The sequence below is a fragment of the Protomyctophum parallelum genome, assembly GCF_964188405.1.
Source record: "Protomyctophum parallelum genome assembly, chromosome: 3".
NCBI classification, from domain to species: domain Eukaryota; kingdom Metazoa; phylum Chordata; class Actinopteri; order Myctophiformes; family Myctophidae; genus Protomyctophum; species Protomyctophum parallelum.
In genome coordinates, this window is record NC_139698.1 from 41,594,704 (window position 1) to 41,613,365 (window position 18,662).

Here is an 18,662-nt window from a genome sequence, read left to right on the forward strand (position 1 = left end):
CTCCTGTGGAAAGGCTATATTATTTGACTTATATTGAACCTATAAACAATTTAGTATTATTTAGTGTAAGGTTTTGCCTCCTCAAATGGTACCTCGTCAGATAATCCCCACATATCCTACAACAACTTCTGTGAACAGACTTCACTGTAGTAGCTTTTCATAAATGATATTTGTACTTAGGCTGTCTGCTGTCATGACAGTTTATAGTTAGAGAAATTCAAAGTCCAGCCGTCTGCTGTCCAGCCTCTCCCACCCCTCACTGGGGAAGATTCTGGGAGGAAAACAGAAACGGGGCGAGTAGTATTGTTACCAGCTCAAGAACCTGATGTTGTGTTTGTGGAGGGCAGCGATCCAGGAATCCCGAGTTGGTGTTGGCTAGACCTCACTCTCGCAGCAGCAGGACTACATTCATCCATATTTAAGAGCAGGAATCCTGGAATCCATTTTCTGACAGTAATGTTAAATCAAGAGAGGAAACACTAGTCTATAGAGTAGCAAGAAACAAGACAAGAGCCAGAGATTAGGCAATACATTATTTATATTTCTGAGGAAATTAGTAATGATATTACATTCAGATTGGAGCCCTTTTGAGAAGTTTTAAACAAGAAATAAAATGACAAATCCTAAAAATAAAATAGAGTAACACCGAAAAATACAATGCAAATTAAGCAAACCGATTTTGTAAATATCCATGAGATCTGAATGGTTTGCACACCAAACCAAACAGCCAAAGAAGACAACACTCTCTCCTTAAACTGTCTGTACTCATCTTTGTGCTAAGAATAGGATTCTCATTTTAAATAATTAGAAAATAGGCATATATATATATAATCCAAATCTCAGGATCAATATCGCCATACACTCACTTCTGAAACGTGTTGTCAAACAGAATCCATTCCCGTCTCTGTCAACGGCCTTAACCCATTCAGGACAGGAACCCCTTTTGGTGTTTAAGCATTATGTTATACTTTAGCTATTGAAAAATAGCAGATCTACATGCTCATAGTGCGGCATTATGTGCCGCAATACGAGCATGTAGATGCATTTATTTAACTCGTGAAAATGTACACATTCTTTCACAGCAAACATTTTTTACTCAAATATTTGCTTCTAGGGGGTTCCCTGGAACAACATATTTTGGGATAGGGGTCCACGGCCAATTACATATAATTCTGGGGGTCCTCGACATGAAATAGTTTGAGAACCACTGATACAGAAACAGGTTTTTCAGAAAACAGTCACGATTTAGAAGACATTTGTAGTATCAGTTCTCAGGTCACACAGACACAGGTCTTGGATACAATCTGCCACTCTGTGACGGAGGCAGATTCTGAACAGGTTCAGTTCTGTCCATGGTTCCAACGGGTCCTCCGGCTTGCCCACCACCTTCTAGACTCCAATGGGGCTAAAGTTCTGGTGGTTGATCTTTACAGCAAGCAGGGATGAGCACAAGAATTAAAACTGCGTAATTTCAGAGGGGAAAAAGAACACTACCCAAAACAATCTGTAGTTGTTGTGCTTCTGTGTTCAGTGAAGAGTTCCTCAGAAGGAATGAGTGTTTGGAATCAAAGTTACCTGCTCCAGCCACAGCATGACAATCATTAGACATTTAGATTTTCTCATCTCTCTCATGTTGCATTGAGCTAAATAATTTCCATGAATTTATGTAAAATTCAAAGACAAAATATAACTTTAGGTCCTTGCAGACTGGAGGAAAAACGCTGCTAAAAATCCAAACGCAGCAGTGTGCAAGGACCTTTAGGCTGTGACACAGAACATAAATGGTCCTGAAGTACTTTTCACTATACCGTGGCGTCCTCCTCAGTGCCCTGGAGCAAAACTGTACAATAGCAAATGCAGCAAAAGTTCGTGTCATTTTCCAAAACAGAATTAAAACCTGGAGAAACGTACCAGCTGGAGAGACCTCATCCCTGTTGTATTCACCATGTGTCCATTTTATGCATTAATCATCACTCCCTGCTCCGATTGGGTTTGCAACTTTTCTGTGTGACACCAACAGACTATTCTTCCAATACCTTTTCTGGCACACAATCCACTGTATTTTTAAGATATATGCCAAGAAAATAATTTTTGTGAACACATCAGTTTAAGTTTTGAGCTATAACATCAGGTGTTTTTAATGTTATTTTTCAAATTGGACACAACATGACAAGACATGAGAGTAAATCATTGTCAAAAAAGATGAGATAATGTTTTGGAATGAAACGGCCAAACAAATGATTACTGTGGAAACACAGGAAGAGAAACATTAATGATAGGCGCATGAACCTGTCAAGAGTAGGAGCAAGAACGTGAACAACCCCCCTCCCCCAACAAATATCTCAGTTCCCGGTTCAGTGTCAAATCACATGAGTAGGGGGAGAGAAGGTAAGGACGGTCTGACAGATGTGGAAGTCGGTATTCAGTTCCTAGGCAGTTCTCTTCCTAACACAGGGTTAGTAAAGATTTTTGGAGGACCCTCATACATCAGAACCACACGGGGAGACACTTGCTCTCTGAGGAGAAAACACTAGGATAGTTTTCTGGTTATTGCATTCCAGTTACTGGAGGTCTCAAATTGGACAATTCCAATAATAATAATCATCTTACTATTGGACTGCATTTCATATAAAGTATTGCATACTATTGGACTGTATTTTATAAAGCATTGCATATACGATTAGACTATTTTATATAAAGCATTGTATAGGCTTCAAACTGATTGTAAAATAAATCTTAAGAATAAAGAGAAATACTTTTCCAAGCATTATTCTGGTCACAGAGCCTACCACCACCTAAAGAGTGATTTATACTCAGTTGTGTACCATGTCTCACACAGAAAATAGCAACTCTACAAGCTTGTAGAGCTGCAATTACAGGTGCACGACACCCCTAAACAACAAAGAATTAATCATTCTTAAACCTTCAGCTATGTGGATAAGCTCAAGTTCTTTACGTCTCATCGACTATGAGATTCAAGTTACGGTAGTAAACTAACCTTTTAGGCAACTAGTCACACTGGTTGATAAATCTCAAAATTCATCAAGACAAATATCTAGTTAGATTTTCTGCCAAAGTGGCCATTAGAGTAGGTAAATCTCCCAGCCAGCCACAAATTGTGTTATTTGCCACCCAGATTGCAGTACCCAAGGATAATCAAGCAGGCTTTCTCACAGTCAAACACCCATTTAACTTTAGTTTGAGCCTCTCTGCTCTCAGCAACATAGTTCATTTTAGTGGACACCATAAGCTTAATTAGGGCTAAGTCACTGTCTGTGAAGGCACTATGTGACAGTAAAGGCATGGGTAATTTTTGGGACTATTCAGAAGCTAAGCTGTGCAGTGTTTGTAACAAGCAGGGGCATCAAACATAATTGTTGATTTAGTTGATTTGTCACAAGCAGCTAGATTAATGAGATAATGACACAGGCCATGTTCTATTAAAGTTTAACCCATAAGTGTGCAGCATAGACCATCTAATTGCATGCGGGTTGATTAGGGTGATATTCTGTTGAAAATAAATGTATAAAAAAGTATTGAAATTTTACAAACACCTGCTAAAAATTGCTGTTTGGTAACATACCTGAAAGACTCAAAGACTGAGTTTAGTGCCCTAAGCATGACCAGACATTTGGTTATCCCTGCAGAAATTAGGAGTCAATTACCTTGTAAGGTTCACCGGCAGAAATATGCAGAAAAAAGACAGCCTTTTAAAACAAGTTACAAGTAAGCTTAATTTAAACTAAAGTGAAGGTGAAACTAACACTTGTGAAGATGGACAAGGGTTGTTATTAGCACCATTCTCTTCTGTAGTCAAGTCTGTCGTGTCGACAGATCAGGAAAAGCGAGAGTGTGGGCTGTCAGAGGAAGTGTTACTCCTGGTGCTCTGCAGTGCAACCAACCATACACAGCTCCCTCAATTAACTGCCGATTTGTCAATATGGTTCCTGGGAAACGTATTCCAGCTTCAACTGAAAGGGTGGGGGTAAAAGAGAATGTCATTCCAAAACACTGTAGCACTAGGTACTAAATGTCAAAAGCAAATTTCAAGCCAAAGTGGAAGCTGGTAGAAAATATGCGAGAAAAAAATATTTTCCTTTGTCAATCAGGGAATGGGCAGGTTGTCAGGATGACAGAGCCTTCCTCAGTCACTGCTGTCATCTTCATCATCATCATCTGACAAGTTGCTGCTGAACTTTGACCCCGGCCGGCTGATGGAGTCCGAGCGCGGTGCAAAGCCACCCCCTGATGTGAGTTGCACATAGCAATACTCACAGACTCGCACAGGCTTGGAGGACTGGCTAGGCAAGAGGTATTTCTTATCTGAGCAAGGACCACATACCACAAAGCCACATTTTCGGCAGTGATGTCGCCGGCTGACCGGCGTGAATTTGACTTTCTGACAGCGCATGCACACTGTGGCCTCCGAGTCAGGCACCCAAACGGCAGCATGTTCGCCTGTAGGAGACTTGCCACTCTTCTCCAGCAGGTCACCAACACACTTACCAATGTGGTTCATCCATTCCGACTTCTCAGTGGCAGTGGCAGCATAGACGGCAAACGACTTGGTGGGTGTCTTAATAAGCCAGCCGTTACGCAGGTCACCCTCATCCGGTACAGTATCTATGGTGACACTCTCTAGGGGAATTATGTGTTGCTTATTGTATTTCTTCTTCTGGATGACGATGTTGCCGTAGACTAGGATGTCGTTGAAGAGGAAGAACTGGCGCGCTTTGGGTTTTTTGCGGCAGAGTTTGGTCAGAACACCCTCACCGATAAGCACACGGCCCGGGATGGCCAAAGGTTGGCCTGCTGCACCAAAGCAGCCCTCCACCACTCCAATGCGCTTAGAGTTGGCCTCGCTGTTCGCCAGCCGGTCCACCATCTTAGCCTCACCTGGCAGAGAAGGAAAGGGAAGAGAGTCAGTTTCACTTTTGACTGTGAGAAATTGAGATGCAGAAGAATCAAAGGCCACTAGCATTAAGGCAATAATGTTTATGTTTATTGGCACCACAGCTGATGGGCCCACAAGATTGAACCTGTAAACCTGAACTAACAAACTAAAAAAGCCCAGAAACCCAACAACTGTTTCATGGAGAGTTAATTAGACCATATCCTAAAAAAAAATGTTTTAAACTCTATATTACCGGTACTATAGTAATCATTGCAATAGTGTTGTTAAGTAACATCTCTCCAGCTGAAGAAATGGAAATATAAAAAAAAAGAAATCCATTCAGGAGAGGAAACTCCACAAAGACCATTTAACAGTTTATTTACTTTTCATCCAGACCTGACAACATTTTGTCTGCATGGCCTGCATAATCTGCTGTATGTATATCATGTGACATTACATTGTACTGAGAATCATGTTAGAACTTGGAAGTGATTCTGTCATTCTGATGCCTTTCAGTTGGATTTTGACATTTGAGCTGAGGCAAAAGCCTGCTGCTGCCTAGTCTCTGGGGTCTGACAGTTGAATCAGATGAAATGAGGATCCTCTGCTCTAACCCAGAGGTAATATATAAATATACATACAGTATTTCTACTGTGATACGAGTCTAGATATTCAATGGGAATTTGGTTTATAGTAACATTGTGATTGCCTTGTGTTGCCATCTCCTGATCTCCTATAGGCTGCAATGCATTACAGTAAAATTATTCAATCTTAGCTGAAATGTACCTGTGCTTGTGAAAGCAAAAATAATCATCCACAAAAAATCACATTGATCAGGGTATTCACTGTTCAGACAAAAACATTGATCAATGATTTTGTCTACATCACCCAGCCATACCCAAGGTGACAAGAATGTAGGCTACAATAAAGTGTCTTCTGATTGTATGTGTACAACAATCACATGCTATATTCTAGTAAATCTGTCTTGTGGTGGATAGGTTTGTCATAGGAAAAAACAAATCAAGACTCCAACTAGAAAAAGTGCCCCTCGGGGCACAGGTCTCCACCAGGGCAGATCAGGTTGTGGCCTCCTGGTGGCGCTATAATAGGCCAATGTGAAAAGGGTGCCATTTCTTCTTACGCCCTGGATGATTTGAGGCATTTTGTTCCAAAAATGAGTTTTGCAAAAATCCACCTGTTGGTGGCGCTATAACAGGCCAATGTGAAAAGGGTGGGATATATTCCTCAACCTAGTAGGAAAGTCTGTGAAAGATTTCATGTAAATTGCATGCTGCGTTCATGATTTGAGGCTTTTTGTTCAAAACGGGCCAATCCTGCAAACTTTGAAAGCCAATGTTAGCCAATTAGGATGGAATAGAGATGGTGTGTAACGATTTGTGGGATTTTTTGACAGAATCTGGAGAGTAATATCATAATAAAGTGTTTTTCAAAAGTCAGCCTCCTGGTGGCACCGTTCTGGAACATTTGGGGCAGACGTTCATCGTTGGCACCCAGGGAGTGTGTGCAAAATTTGGCATCGACCGGGTTAACAGTGCCGGAGATTAGCTGGTAACAGATGGATAGACGGACGCACACACACACGGACGGACGGAGTGCAAAATACTCTCTCCCCATGCCTTTGGCCTGGTGGAGACAACTAGACACTTTTCCATAGATATTTGGACAACAGCCAAGGGGACCGTTGGGGATTCACTTGCTACTGTAGACTGTGGATGAAGAAAAAGAGTTTCCTGAACTGCATCCAATATACACAATCCTCACCCTCTGCAAGAATGGTAACTTCCCAGCATTTGACCACACCACCCGCGATCATGTTATATAGGCCAGTGGATGCCAACACCGTTGGTCTGGGCTCCCTAGTGATCTGTTCAGCGATAACTCAGGGCGCTAGCAACACTGCTGGCGCATTGTAGACCCTAGGCTGGAGGAGATGTTTGCATACAGATTACAGAGTGATTGCTGACAAAAAAAAACATCTAATGGAAAATATCAAAACAAAATAAGCTGATGACTGTAGCCATGAATAAAGAGGCCTATTTCAATCAATAACTCCCTCTGATTATAGTAAAAGGCCAGTCTTCAAATGTCTTGAAGGACTGTGAGCATGTGACAGGCCCAACAACAACATGCGAGACTGCTGGAAAGTAAACAACTTCAAGATAATGTAATGTAGTCTTAAGCCCTAACCACATCAGATGGTCGCCATGCTGCAAATCCTTGCAACATGCAACTACTTGCAACCATTATTCCCAATAGCAGTTGCAAGGAGTTGCATTGGTGTGGTTTGTTTTGCTGCAAGGAGTTGCAGCTGGTGTGGTTTGGGCATTAGTCTACTAATCTTTCATACACAATTGCAGCCAAGATAAAGTAAATTACTCGTTTTGATCTCAGACATAGATGAAAGATTTCTATATGCACACCAAACATGATCAAGAATCAATTCGTCAGAGACAAGCATAGAGACCACATGCACCACACAAAGAGATTGACAGAGTAAGTATATTTCATCAAGCCCTGTTAAAGCGCAATAACTAGGATTTTGCACATAAATTCCTTAATAGAAACACTTGCACAATACAAATAAGTCTTCATTTTCACTTTTTGCAAAAACACTTTTGCGCTTGAAGGGGTTGGATTTTTGGGCTATATTGAAAAAATGAAATACACAAATGGGGTATGGACTTGCGGAAGAGGTTTCTAATTACAAAGCATTGAACTTGCATTATATCGCTTTAGAACAGTTGGAAAAGAAAAGAAATTCAGGATCCTAGCAGTGCTGTTTTTGAAGCCTCTGTCTGCAAGCTCTTGCTCTCCCCGGTGAGTAGTGCGTTGATCATGGAAGTTAGATCTGTGAATATATTTCTCCGAAACACCTCGGAACGGACGAGGGGAGTAGTCAACAATTACAATAGAAGAGACAACACGGCCAAAATGTCAATTCACGGTCATCGCGTCCATTCACAAAAGTCGGAGGGGTCCCTCGTCCCTGTGCTTGAAAACTAAACCTAACCAGCCCCTGTCAACTTGTCAAGTCAACACACGCCTATTTAATTAACAGACAGCCTGATTGAAAGACAGCATAGAGGACAACCAGGCAGTCTGTGTAGGCGTGTATAATATTTTTGCATAGCCTAAAAGAATGTCAAAAAGTTAAAATAAATGTCAAATAATATGTCTCAGTTGACTGGCAAAATTAATTTGCCAGAGACAGGCACAAAGACCACAAAACCTACTGCTTATTTCATGAACTAATTTCATATCTCTCAAGAATCACATTTTAGGGGCACGGTGGCACAGTTGGTAGTGCTGTCGCCTCACAACTAGAAGGTCCTGGGTTCGATTCCCGCTGGGGACGCTGTGGGCACTGGCGGCTTGTTCCCTCCTCCACGTCATCAGTGCCCATACCCGAGGCGGGGGTTGGCGATAGGGCCTTTCTGTGTGGAGTTTGCATGTTCTCCCCGTGTCCCCTAGGGTAGATACCCTCACAAAAACATGCCGTAATCCTGGTCTCTAAAACTACCTCCCCCTGGCCAGCAGCTTGGACTCAGTCCGCTGCCCCCCCAGGTTGGCAGAGGAGATGTAGCGCCCAGGATTACATTAGATAATTGGCACTGGGTGAAAAGAAAACTGGGTTACAAAATCGTGGGATAAAAAATTAAGAAAAAAAATTAATAATCACATTTTAGTGGATGGAAACAAAGAAAATTTGCTTTTCTTTTTTCGAATGACTGAACATTCGCTTCTTGATTATTTATTAATCAGAGGCTCTGTCTTTTATCTCAGCTTTCCAAGTCTAGCCGTTTACTGCCAAGACAGCAGAAGATACAAAAAACATGAATGCCAAGTAGTGAGGAAATCAGTTAAATTGTTTTGCATAACATGTGGGAAATTTTATGTAGCTAAATTGGAGATAGCAGTGGGGAAACCCCAATTTGTCAGACATTCAGGAAAGAAAATGTGAGTATGTGACCACACCAAGCAAACATCTCATAATATAAAAACATATGTGAGACACTTATAAAAGCCTCTGTACACTTGAAAAATTGTAATATTTTACACATACTGTATGTGTTTCTCAGACTTCACATCGAGAAATCTAAAGGTCTAGAACAGGGACTTTCAAAGTCAAGGGACAGGAGGGCTCCCTTGAGACAAGGGTCAGAGGCTTCCCACATGCACTCAGGTTGGTAAATCAACACCAGCAACCAGCCAAATGCTGGTAAATGTTGGATGTGGATGCTGAAGTCTGTCTACCTCAAGACTTTGGCAGATAAACTACTATTCAGTCATCATATCCTGCTCACTTTTCATTAATCATATTTGCCCATGGAAATAGTTAAAGCATTTGGTGAATTTTGTGCGTTGCCAGCAGCTGTTACCACGCAGCCAAAACAAAGAGTTTAAAGGGCGTGGCCTCAGAAATTGCAGTTTATGAATGCTTCAGTGACATTTGCTGTTCATTGCTGGAGTTAGTTAAACCTTGATTACACATCAGCATGATGTGTAGGTTCGGCATGCTTTTTAGATGCGTTGAGTGACTACAGAAGGAGATGTCTGATCAAGGCTTTTGAAGCATTATTGACATTATAGGCTGAGCCAGGCAAGAACACACACAACTTCAGTGCCATTGCCATTTCGTGGTACACATAGTGGTGTGAGCCATGACATGTCTTTTTGTACTTTAGGGGGGAAACAAAGTTAATCAGCTTGGCCCATCCTAAATACCTTTCGTCAAGCTATGGACATTCTGTTCATTTCCTGAGCTAATATTTAGATACCGGTTTGAAATCAATTAGCCAACAAATCAAAGGCTCTTTGCAGCATCAGCGTGATTGTTGTCTCGCTTGTTGCCACTCCACTAGCAGCAACAAAAGCTGACCCGCTACATTCTGCAGAGTTGCTGTTGAAGTGATGCTCAGGCAACACTGTGTGAATGAAAAGGGTAATCCATTTATGGAACTGAGCAGGAAGGAGAGAGAAGGGGAGTGGAAATGGTGAAACAAAACATATTATTGATTGACGATTCACTGCGTCATTGAAAAAAGTTTAAGCCAGCTCAACCCGTTTTTGAAACTGTATGGTGTCAGTTTGTAGTAGGGATGTCATGGTGTGAGGAATTTCACAACAATAATAAATGCATGCAGCATATCCCACTTTAATTACTTTCATTAACACTGACTTCTATTCACGAGTTGCCCAAGTTAATTAATTGTAGAACACTTTCCCTGCGATTCGCGAGTTATGTTTTCATTGTGTAATCCATGTTTTTAATCAGTTTTAATTCATACGGGCAGAACGGGATATGAGACGCGTTTTGATGGCGTCATCGCAAAAAGGTCTGTCGAGCCGGCATGCAAAAGGGTTCTGGGAAATTAAGTCTATACATTGTAGGCATTCAACCTGTTAATATATTGTGTTCCTGTTGATTGAGTGGACTAGCTATTTCTGAATAGCAATCTTCTGATCATATAAATATTTGGAGATTTGTGGCCAGCCCTACATAAAGCAGTGGCATGAGTTTTTAGATTGCTCTACTTTTGAGGGGCTGTATAGAAAAACTAGAATCATGGAATGCAGTGCTTGGAGGATTACTGCCCGAGCTTGCAACATGCACTGCAGTTCAAATGTGTAGAGCTACACATGAACCCTGACGCCAAAAACAGAAGGAGTGAGTGATGATGACAAAGGCAGGGTTGGGATAGAGACAGAGGGCTTCTGTGGGCTGTAAACAGCATCCTCCACAACAAGGAAACCCATTTAGCTAGGGAGGAGAATGCTCATGCAGATGCTGCTGAAGCAGATTAACCTGCCTTATAGTGCACAGGCTTTGATTTTGATATTAACTAAATAGGAAGTGGATATTTCAGTATGTTCTGTGCACAGGTCCCTAGCATAGAAGCATCTGTGTGAGCACTGGAGAAGACTGGAAAGGTGACATGTTTACATGATGTTCGTATGAATGAAAGGTTTTAAGAGCACAAGCTATTATGATGCGTTTCATGAACCATTAGTTGAGAGCTCTAGCTCTACCATCTTTTAGCCCAGGACGATATTTGGGATAAAAGAAACATAAGTGGATGAAGATGGCCAAAATCCACTCAAAACATACAAGCTAATGACTGCAGATGGATAATTATTTATTTGATGTTAGTTAGTTAGTTTCATTTATTGTCCACAATGTGGAAATTTGTCTTTGGTCTCTATAAACAGTAAACAAAACAGCAACAACACAATTATCTACATAGCAAAAAGCAAGTATGTAAATGGACTACATCCTCTCAAAACTCAGCAATACAGTATCGCTTGCGTTGTTGCCCCTCGACTTCTCCGTGCGTACAGGAAATAAACCCAGGTCTCATTGAAAATGAACTATAGGCGCGTTAAATCACTGCCTGTTTGAAAGGACCTTAAAGGGAAAAAATATGTTAATGACGTTTAGAAGCTTTAGATCACTTTCCTGGGGGTATTTATGTGTGTAATATGTGGTTTTAGTTATTTTAGATTGTAGCAGTGAGCCTGTTGTCTCTGATGTCATGGACACTGGTCTCACTACCTTCCTGGACTACAATTCCCATAATTCTTTGGTGCACTGCTCCTCCTTGCGGATAGGGGGAGAGCTGTCTTACTGAGACAACAGGAAGTGAGCGCAGTGTCCATGACACCAGAGACAACAGGCTCACTGCTACAATCTAAAATATCTAAAACCACATATTACATACATAAAGCCCCCCAGGAAAGTGATCTAAAGCTTCTAAACGTCATTAACATATATTTTTTTGCAAAAAGGGTGAAGTGTCCCTTTAAGGCAGAATTGGGCTGAAATCATAAAGCAGTTACAGCTTTGTAACATGGCTGCTGGACAGCTACCTTGACACCAAAAAAGAAAAAAACGAATAAAATATTTATATTGGAATTTGTATGGCCTGGCGGTGTTTGCCAACAGGCCTAATAATTAGCTAAATGAGAAACTGCTTTACCAGGGCATTAATTTAAAGCAGGGATTCAGGCAAAAGTGTCTCTTTAGTTGAAAAACTACCAGTTTACCAAAAATGGTGGCTGTGTGGTGTTCAACTATTCATTTCCCTCCCTCCCTCCCAAAAAAAATGTAACAGCTTAAAACCCTCAATCTCAGTTGATTCAACACAACCATCAGGTGAAACCTTTAGTCTACTACACTACGATATATAGGTTTAGGGTGCAGTCACACGAAACTAAAGTCGGCTCTTCGGTATGAATCGGCCCTTAGGCAGAATTAAAGTTTGGCGTGTCCCTGTCCGTCATGTATTAATTCATAACTTTCAACTAACTTTAATTCAATAACAGTTGGTCTACTACTCTTCTGAGAAATGTTGATCCCGTGAGTGAGAGTGAAATTCTGAAATTTCTGTTTTGAAAGTTTGTGATTTTTTTAATACATTTTGCCTATTATGCCCAAATTAGGGACATTTTGTGTCACATCAAATGTATCTGTTGGGTCTTGAGATGAAAAGGTTTTGTAAAAGTAAAACTATCCTGCTCAATTATGACTTTATGGTATTGGTGGACTAGTCCACCAGTATCTGTAGAGACCCTGCCTTTAATTGAAACCTTTATGCTTGTATTTCTTATTTCGGAATGTCCTGGCCTATTCTGCTCTGCGTTTGCCAGATCGTTCAGTGACAGCCGAGAGGAAGGAACAATAATGGCGGACACACAGCTAGAGCCCGACCGACGCCAGATTTTTGGGTCCGACGCTGATCCGGATTTTGGAGAGTCCTAGAGTATTTTATTTGAGATTTGATTCTTTTTTCAAAATATTGAAAATTCTAAAAACAGCAGATCTACAAGCTCACAGTACATTGTTATCTTGTACAAAATTCAGACATTTTTATCCATGCCCAAAACAGGTAGAAAGTAGTTAGAAATCATGACACGTCAGCTGCATACAGTAATTGCCGATACCAATGTCAAAAAATGTCACTGAGGAATACGAAATGATATAAAGCACAGAAGTTTGTCTGAGTAGAACCATGAGGATTGCGGGCATGGCTAGCCTATACCGAGGAATGTGGTTCGAACAGGCCTACATCTGTTTCTCTCATTCTAATATTCTCATGTAGATTAACCTGTACGACATGTAAATGCAATAATCCAACAGAGTGAAAGAAAACACAGTTTGCTGTAAAATAGCCTACATCAATTTCTGTTATTTAATTGCAAACATCTCTCAGGAATAACGAGGACACCTTGCCACTCATTACTTTAACCTATAGCTCTATATAACATTATAATTATTAGCCAGCACCACTAAATGTGTGGCACTGGCTAGTGGAAGTAGCCTATTCTTATGCATGTAATCTGCACCCATTTATATACACTCTATATTGGATTATACAGGCTGGGTGCTGGATTACATGTACGACCAACCTAGACCAGACATCTTGTACTTCTGACGAGACAGATTGGTGCTCCCTGAGGGTGGGAGAGGTTGACTTGTTGTTCATTTAACACTACCCTACATAACCTCACCCAGCTTGGTTGGAAAACTGGTTTTACCACAGCAACACAAAGTAACCAGATCATGCTGCCGAGTGCGTTACGGATAGGGATAATATCCATCCATGGAACACTGACAGGGGCTGATAGATCCAAGAAATAGATGAGCAATTTTCCCTAATTCCCTAACTGCACATGTCTGATGTAGGTAAAGTAAATGACCATTAAATCCATTGCCAAGTGGATTTACCTATATGGGACACAAACCAGCAGCCACAATGAAAATGGATTTGCTTGATGATCATGGTAGGTGGTAATTATGCACTTTGACAAGAAAACAATTTTCCTCAGTGCTGGCCTGACAATGTATGTTGTCAAATCAAGTGGCTTTGGTAGATGTGTCTATTTTCACTTGTTCAACATTCATTTGAATATAGTATCAGAATGCCTTGTTGCTTGGCTTTATAGCTATCCAATTCCAATCAACTCAAAATCATTTTGCCAAACAGGCCTGTTATGCACATTAACAACATCACCTTTTGCCCCCATGAACCACCCCCATGAAGAGAAACTTGGCTGATACTTAACTTGAATCCTGTTTTTCCATTGTGAGGACATGTGAAAATCATGTGACATAACACTTCCTGTGTGTTTTGAGAGCCAACACTCAAAGGTGCTGGAAAACTGCCTGCCAGCATATGTTAAACTCTTTTATAAACTTGGGAAAGTATTCAGCATGCTTGAGTGTTTAATTTCATTGCCAGTCACAACATGCATGGTGAAATGTTTAATTTAGACTTTCATCATTAGGCCTAGTCTGTCAGTGAAAATATGTAGGGGAGAAGTACTGTAGTTGACAGACAAGACCACATCAGTTAAGACACTAATAACCATTACCAGTTAATAAGCCCTCAACAACATGCATGGCGAAATGTTTAATTTAGACTTTCATCATTAGGCCTAGTCCGTCAGTGAAAATATGTAGGGGAGAAGTACTGTAGTTGACAGACAAGACCACATCAGTTAAGACACTAATAACCATTACCAATTAATAAACCCTCAACGTGTATTGGCATGGTAAGCACAACATGTATTGGCATGGATGTGGTAATATAAGGAGGTGATTACTAAGCTCTCACTCAACTTTTTATGTAGTTTTCATCCAAGTTACAGAACAGAGAGAGAGAGTTATGGCGATCAGTGCATTGTCACACTGAAAAGCTGCAGAAGGAAGCAAGCTCCCATCTAATTTGTTAATTGTTCCACCTCTTGGTTCTGCAGCATCACAATGTCACTTAAGACAAGCCTCCCTAAAAAAAGGCAGATAACTTACATCTTTTGAAACAGGCTTGAAAGTCCACCTTTCAACAGGCCCATGGGTGAGGAAATTATTTATTTTGGTTTTGGGCACCCCTGGTTTAGTAAAGTACCGGTATGTTTAAAACAAAAAACAAATTGGCCATAATACCAAGTAGCTTAGTTTACAGTATGCACATGTCCCTTTACTACAAATAGAACCTAAAAGCACACTTAACACATTTCCATGTGATAATGGGATGTTTCAAAGTTTATAATAGATTATTGCAAGTGAGCCCTACCAGAAGTGTAACAATACATATTGGATTGGAGCTGGATGCAATCCTACCTGGAGGGGAGAGAACAGATGGTGGAGGTGAACGGAACACTGTCCCCTCCCCTCCCAGTGAGCTGTGGCGTCCCACAAGGAAGCATACTAGGGCCTTTACTGTTCCTAATATATGTTAATGACATGACTTCAGCTTGTGACTGCAACTTGTTCCTGTTCGCAGATGACTCAGCACTGCTGGTCTGGGACAGGAACAAACTGCAGGTTGAAAAGACCCTCAGCTCTGAACTCGGTAGAATCTGCACCTGGCTCGCTGATAACAAACTATCCTTACACCTGGGAAAAACTGAATCCATTCTCTTCGGATCAAATAGTAATCTCAGCAAGGCAGATGGCTTCTTGGTTAGAGTGGGTGACAATGTTATCACACGAAAATATCAAATTACCTACCTAGGTTCCATCCTGGAGGCCAATCTCAACGTAATCAAAAAAGTCAATCAAAGAACAAGATTCCTTTACAGGATCTCCTCACTGGTCAGCAAAAACACCTTGAAGACCTTAACAGGAGCCCTCGTACAAGGTTTCTTTGACTATGCATCCACCTCTTGGTACCACAGCACCTCAAAGGCCCTTAAAACGAGGCTCCAGACCTCCCAAAACAAACTGGTCAGGCTCCTACTTGGCCTCACCCCCCGAACCCACCTCACCCCTGCCCACTTTGACAGGCTGGGATGGCTTAGGGTCAACGACAGAGTACAGCATCTTGCAATGGGTCTGGTCCACAAGATTCGTTACACCACCAAGATACCCATGTACCTGTCTAAATACTTCCTTAATGTAAACGAAGTCCACACCCACAACACCAGAGGGAGTGCAACAAACCATGTACAACCCAGATTCGGCACAAACAAGGGACTAAATTATTTTCGCTCCTATGCCACCAAAATGTGGAACGCCCTACCAACAGTCATTAAGACATGTGAATCCCTTGACTCCTTCAAAACCGCTCTCAAAGGGCACCTACGGATGGCTGCAATTCGAAACTGGCCTCTGTAAGATCTGAATCCCCCCCCCCCCCTTTCCCCTCACTGTATATGTATCTTTTCCCTTTTTGCTTCCTATATGATGAATTCCTGTTCTGTTCTTTAGCTACATAGAAATGTCTATTTGTATGTCTCTAAATGTTTTGATGAATTGAACAATGTGGACCCTGTTGTAAACAAGTGTAATGCTTAATTGGGTCGTCCACTCACAGTTAACAGTCTTTGTATTGAGTTTGTGCTTGAAATGTACTGTAAATTCTGCAAACTGTTAATAAATATTTCAATCAATCAATCAAAAGATCGTTCCGTGACCACGTAGACTTAGAGCAAAAGTCAGTTTCTCAATTTATTTGTCATCTAGGAAGGTTATTAAACAAATTGAGTAATTAATTTTTAGTTATTGTGCCTTTCCCTTAACAGGTTTTTGATGGTGACCATATGGATTTGGGGCTCTCATGAATTTCCCCCACATTTTTGCGATTTACATGGGGGCTCAATTTCTTTAATGACCCACCTATACAAATCCATTGAGAAACGGACCTTAATTTGCTCTCCGCGGTCACGGACGGAACTGCCGTAAACGTCACCCAACTAACATGGATTGAATTGAACGCAAAAAAACAACTGAAATTAACCAAATTTCTGTATTCACGACTAAACTACAGAAGCTACATTGATAAATCTCTCCTGTCATGAGTCATGACATAACTAAGCTGCATGGCTTCAGGCTGACTGAGACTTCCCATAGATCTGTGTAGTCAAGTGGCCACTGTGAGTACTGGAGTTTCATTCATGCTTAACGTAACACAAGGCAGTATAGTGTAATTAATAGCTTATTATTTCCACTTTTCGAATCGCGACAAAATGATTCCCAGTAAATGTCAATTTCCATTGTCACTGTTTATCACCAACTACAGTTCAGGCACAATCTGGCTCATGGTGTTAGCCTATGTTAGCCAAGTTAGCTGTGTGGAAGCAGATTCTAGTTTAGTTTATATAAGTTAGTGAAGTCTTTCAAAAACTGGTTTTCTAGTCAATTCTTCACATGTGTGGTCCTCGTTTACTTGTTACATGCTTTAAAAGCTTAATACAGGCGATCATACTTTCTTTACTTTAACATTAACCACACAACTGTGTGAATGAAGCAAGCTATTGCTATGCTAAGCTTAGCTAGCTTGGCTATACTCTTCTCATCCTTACTAACCAAAGTCCTACTTCCCCAACTCTGTTAGTTAGCAGCAGCATGCATTAGCACGAGTACAAGAACCAGCAAAGACTTGACTCCGATCGAGACAGTTACATACCCGAGGTTATTCTTCTTCTGTTCTGTCCCGTCAGGTGAAGTTATTTGAAACTCTGAGGTATTCCAAAGTCCAAACTGGGTGACTGAGTAAGAACGTTGCCCCTGTGGGTACCAACCTACCCGCTGTGTCCGCAGACAGCGGCTCCCGACTCGATCGCCTGACTTGAAGTTGAAAATAATAATAACAATATGGCTCCGCTGAGAGGCTGGAGACGCATTAGCTACTTGTCACCGCAGGATAAAAGCCTGGGAGGGGATTAAAGACGGGTCTACACTTTATCGTACACCGAGTGTCGCGCGCTGGAAAACAGCCGATCTACAAGCTCACAGAGCGCGACTGATGCAAAGTGTTGTGAGTTTGTGGATCGGCGTAAAACACCGGTGTTTTAGGTGTACGTACGACGGGAGTTAGCGCAACAGTAGTAAACAGGACGGGGCATATTATAATGTGGTTTTCACCAGGCGGACTGGAATGTCTTTTAAAAATAGTTCGCGGACTTTTTGGGAGCAGTTTCCAAAAGCAAATGTATTAGAAAGTTTCACAACGCGTTGTTTTACCCAAAGTGTAGGCTACAGAGAGAAACTACACTTTGGGTAAAACAAAACAGGCTGGCTGATTAACTGACGCACGGGGGCGCCAGTGCTAGTGCTCAAGGGGTTCAGAAACTTGTTTAAGTCCAGGAATCAGGAATGAAGATTCAGTAGATTTTATTTTCGTTTATCTGACTTTCTGGAAAGTGTGAATGAAGAAACAACGCGTTGTGAACTTTTCTAATACATTTGCTTTTGGATACTGCCCCCAAAAAGTCTGCGAACTATTTTAAAAAGACATTCCAGACAGTCCACCTGGTGAAAATCACATTATAATATGCCCCGTCCTGTTTACAGAGCCAGAAATACTCTATGACTCTGCCTCGTATACACCTAAAACACCGATGTCGCACGCCGCCGATCCACAAACTCACACGTTCAGTTAGCCCCTTTCGGGACCCTACATAAAGCTTTTCTGAAATTTGGACGAGTTTTTGTCGTCAAAAAGTCAGAAACTTCAGTAGCATTTGGGTTCTGCTTGGAGGGCTAACGTTCAGTGTTACTGAATCCTCATTCCTGATTCCTCAACGCCCCCGTGGCTCTTGATGAACACGTCACTAGTCTCGTTTTCTTAAATAAAATAGTACAATTACAAATGATGAGGCGTAATGTTTTTTCAAACACTTATGGGAATGAAAATGCTAGCAACAACCTCTCATTTCTCAGGAAATAAAACCTGGAATGAATGAACTGTACAGGAAGTACAGCAATACATAATTGTCCAACCTACAGAAACGTCTTGTACTTCCT

At 41.3% G+C, this 18,662-nt stretch overlaps 1 protein-coding gene across 1 annotated transcript; it reads right to left on the reverse strand.

The window, feature by feature from the left end:
• Positions 1-520: 520 nt before the first annotated feature.
• Positions 521-17,662, reverse strand: plekhf2 (pleckstrin homology domain containing, family F (with FYVE domain) member 2). Its single transcript, XM_083760460.1, has 2 exons — positions 17,323-17,662; positions 521-4,896 (listed from the first exon to the last, which is right to left on the reverse strand). Exon 2 carries the CDS (start codon positions 4,883-4,885, stop codon positions 4,145-4,147), a length of 741 nt encoding a protein of 246 aa, XP_083616586.1. The 5' UTR covers positions 4,886-4,896; positions 17,323-17,662; the 3' UTR covers positions 521-4,144.
• Between the last annotated feature and the right edge of the window lie 1,000 nt (positions 17,663-18,662).